The sequence below is a fragment of the Magallana gigas genome, chromosome 3, assembly GCF_963853765.1.
Source record: "Magallana gigas chromosome 3, xbMagGiga1.1, whole genome shotgun sequence".
NCBI classification, from domain to species: Eukaryota; Metazoa; Mollusca; class Bivalvia; order Ostreida; family Ostreidae; genus Magallana; species Magallana gigas.
In genome coordinates this window covers 11,282,438-11,285,325 of record NC_088855.1, presented here as the reverse complement: position 1 = coordinate 11,285,325, position 2,888 = coordinate 11,282,438, and the positions used below count along the sequence as shown (strand labels likewise).

The following is a 2,888-nucleotide window of genomic DNA, read 5'->3' as shown; positions in this document are numbered from 1 at the left end:
ACAAATCATACATATGTTATTACAATATTCATATAATACATTTTCAAACATCAATCGATGATTTCTTCCCCTAAAAAAACTGGAAAAGATCGATTAGTTCATCTTATGGATAGTAAAATACAAAATTTTTCTTGCGTAATTGTATCGTTTGGGTTCAAAACATTTAATAAAATTATAGCGAAACAATTGTTATGAGAATTAATGAGTTTTATAGGATTATGTCCTTATAAAACAATATAAAAAATCTTAGACACATATTCTTTTCAGCAAATATTAATCAATTTTTTTGGAAATTGAAATTTATTAATTAAAACAACGTCCGAATATCAAACATACAGATATAACAATACAATTCATGCGGGGATTATTTCAGTGCAATATATATAGGATTATTTTACTATGAATCAAATTGTCTGTTCATGCAAGTATTTAAAAAGCTATTTTTTTACCCATGATTAGCGAATCTAAAGTAGGTAGAATACTGTAATTATGCATTGCAGATTGGAAGTCGTAGTACATCGTAAATGGTACACTAATATATTGCAACACCTTCCAAACAATAGGGCTTTCAAACAAACAGCCAATTCCTTCATTTAAAACAAAATTCCCTTGCACGCTGAGTATAAATGTTGTAGTAATCCACTGGGTAACACTCAGTGTCAACAGCAAGACATGGACAAACACAACTACATTTGATTGGTTCCGAAACGACGGTGAAGATCTTTTAGATATAAGTATGTACAATGTCTGATAGAAGTAAAACACGAGAGATATCAGGCCTTTACTTAGAAGAATATGAATTTCTGCACAATACGTAGCTGTAAGTATATCAAAAGCTTGCATGACTACTTTACCAACACTGCAAGATAGAAGTACATAGTCACTGGCTCCTAGTCTCCAAACGCCCGAGTCTGTCTTTATATCTCTAATGTGTGAAAATGCAACAAAAATCGCTGTTGACATTAGTACTTTTTGAAAGATAACGAGGTTTTGCCATATCTCTCTTATGTTGTATATATTGTCAATAAAAACAAAACGAATAACCAATGCCATTACTAAAAAAGGAATGTGAAGGACAAGTCCAATAGCCATGGAGATGACTGCACTCTTTCTCTGATCCATGATATGTGTCGTGGATTTGTTTTCGATCGAAATATTTTGCAAATACAAGTATGTGTTCTGTCTCAAAATACCACAGGATGGAAGTGTCCTCACAATGAACAAAGTTGCTAGTAGAAGAAAATCCAATGACACTTGGAAGAGATACGGTTTTAGCTTGGTTGCAAAGGAATATATTTTAGAATGAAAAAAACAAGACGCGTAATTATTGTTGCTTTCTGTAATAACAGTAGAAATATTAGGGACAGAAGATGTGTTTGTCTCTGTTCGGTGTAATATTTCAGCTATCCCAACTGCAGCAAAATTAAACCATATGCTTACGTTGGCTAAAAGAACGATCCCTATGGAAAAATAAACCCAGGCGGAGTGCATAAACTTTATATTCTGCATATACGTAATGAGTCCAATTTGCGAAATGATAAACACTATCATAATAGCTGATGAAAATATGCCGGCAATGTATGAGGCAACAAACCCCTGGACCACACATTCAATATCTATAGCTATCGAAAGCGAGGTTCTGAGAAGCAAACCAATGCCAAATAACCACAGGAATCGGAGCTGAAGTTTTGTTAAGGCATCCATTTCAACTCTTGGAGAAGTAATTCTAAATCGACGATTTTGAAGTAAAATCAAAATTAAGATTATATTGATAGTTGCAATAGTCACCAATGTTACTATTAGTCCCCATATCACCTTCATAGAAACCTCATTGAATCGGTGTAAACCGCTAAAAGTTCCAACCACAACTAAAATGATGGAAACTAAACAAGTAAACAAGACAACCGCCGAACAACTGCCATCCATTGCACACACCGAACGTTCTTCTGAATTTCCAAAGGAAAAAGGAATCACAAATATTACTTTAAGAATTTTTGTTGATTTCCTCATTTTCATCACTGAGTCGTATTTTTACATGTATCTTGAATAAATATGATAAGTAATAAAGAATTTCCCTCTTTGGATTACTTTATAATGAAAAAAATGTATCAGTTCAATTGTAACAGCGTAGTGGATCCAATGAACTTTGCAGCAATGTTAAATGGTTTCAGTTTCCGCTTAGAATAAAATTTCAAACGTTTTCAATCCTTCCTTTATATCTCTTATATCCTGCTTTTGAAGTAATCTTAATTAAATCGGAGGAGTTATTGTAAACTGATTTGTTCGTTATTCGTAACTCATCATGCGTCGTGGGTTATTCATAAACTTCTGATTTTTTCAACCTACCGAGCAAATCGAAGCATTTTTGTCTGATAGAATATTGAGCGAGGTTTTCCGAGTGACTTTCGAAAGGAGAAAAGATATAAACGTTTACCATTATAAATCTCCGTAAGAAATCTGGTTTCGTTTCTATTCGATTGAAAAAATTTATGTGTCAAGTAAGATATCTTGGATATTTTCCAATTTATCGATTTTAACTGCACTTCTTTCACAGGAATTTGTATTTTTATTCAAATGTGCTGCATTAATATCGTTAATTATTTTGCTAAACAGTGAAGTTAGCCATATTTTTTTCAGATTATCTCATCGTTTTCTGTTATTTAAGGTTTAGGAAAGCACTAATGATTCTTGCTTCACTGAAGAAAATCACAAATAAAAAAAATAGGTGTCATGTCACTAAATTCTAGGGCTTGTCAACATAAATTTTAATTTAGTTCCTAAAATAAACCCTTAGCTATTGATGGCTGTCTGGATCAGTCACATCGAAAATGATTATACGAATCAAATACGGGTAACCATTCCGAAAAAAGCAAACTATTTTCTTCTTT

The 2,888-nt window shown here is 32.6% G+C and overlaps 1 protein-coding gene across 1 annotated transcript; it reads right to left on the bottom strand.

Moving 5' to 3' along the window:
- Positions 1-214: 214 nt before the first annotated feature.
- LOC136273313 (uncharacterized) lies at positions 215-2,077 on the bottom strand. The gene has a single exon (XM_066077740.1). It carries the CDS (start codon positions 2,014-2,016, stop codon positions 430-432), a length of 1,587 nt encoding a protein of 528 aa, XP_065933812.1. The 5' UTR covers positions 2,017-2,077; the 3' UTR covers positions 215-429.
- Positions 2,078-2,888: the final 811 nt, after the last annotated feature.

Coding starts and splice junctions, on each gene's coding strand:
- LOC136273313 (XM_066077740.1), bottom strand. CDS start 2,016: ATGAAAATGAGGAAATCAACAAAAATTCTTAAAGTAATATTTGTGATT.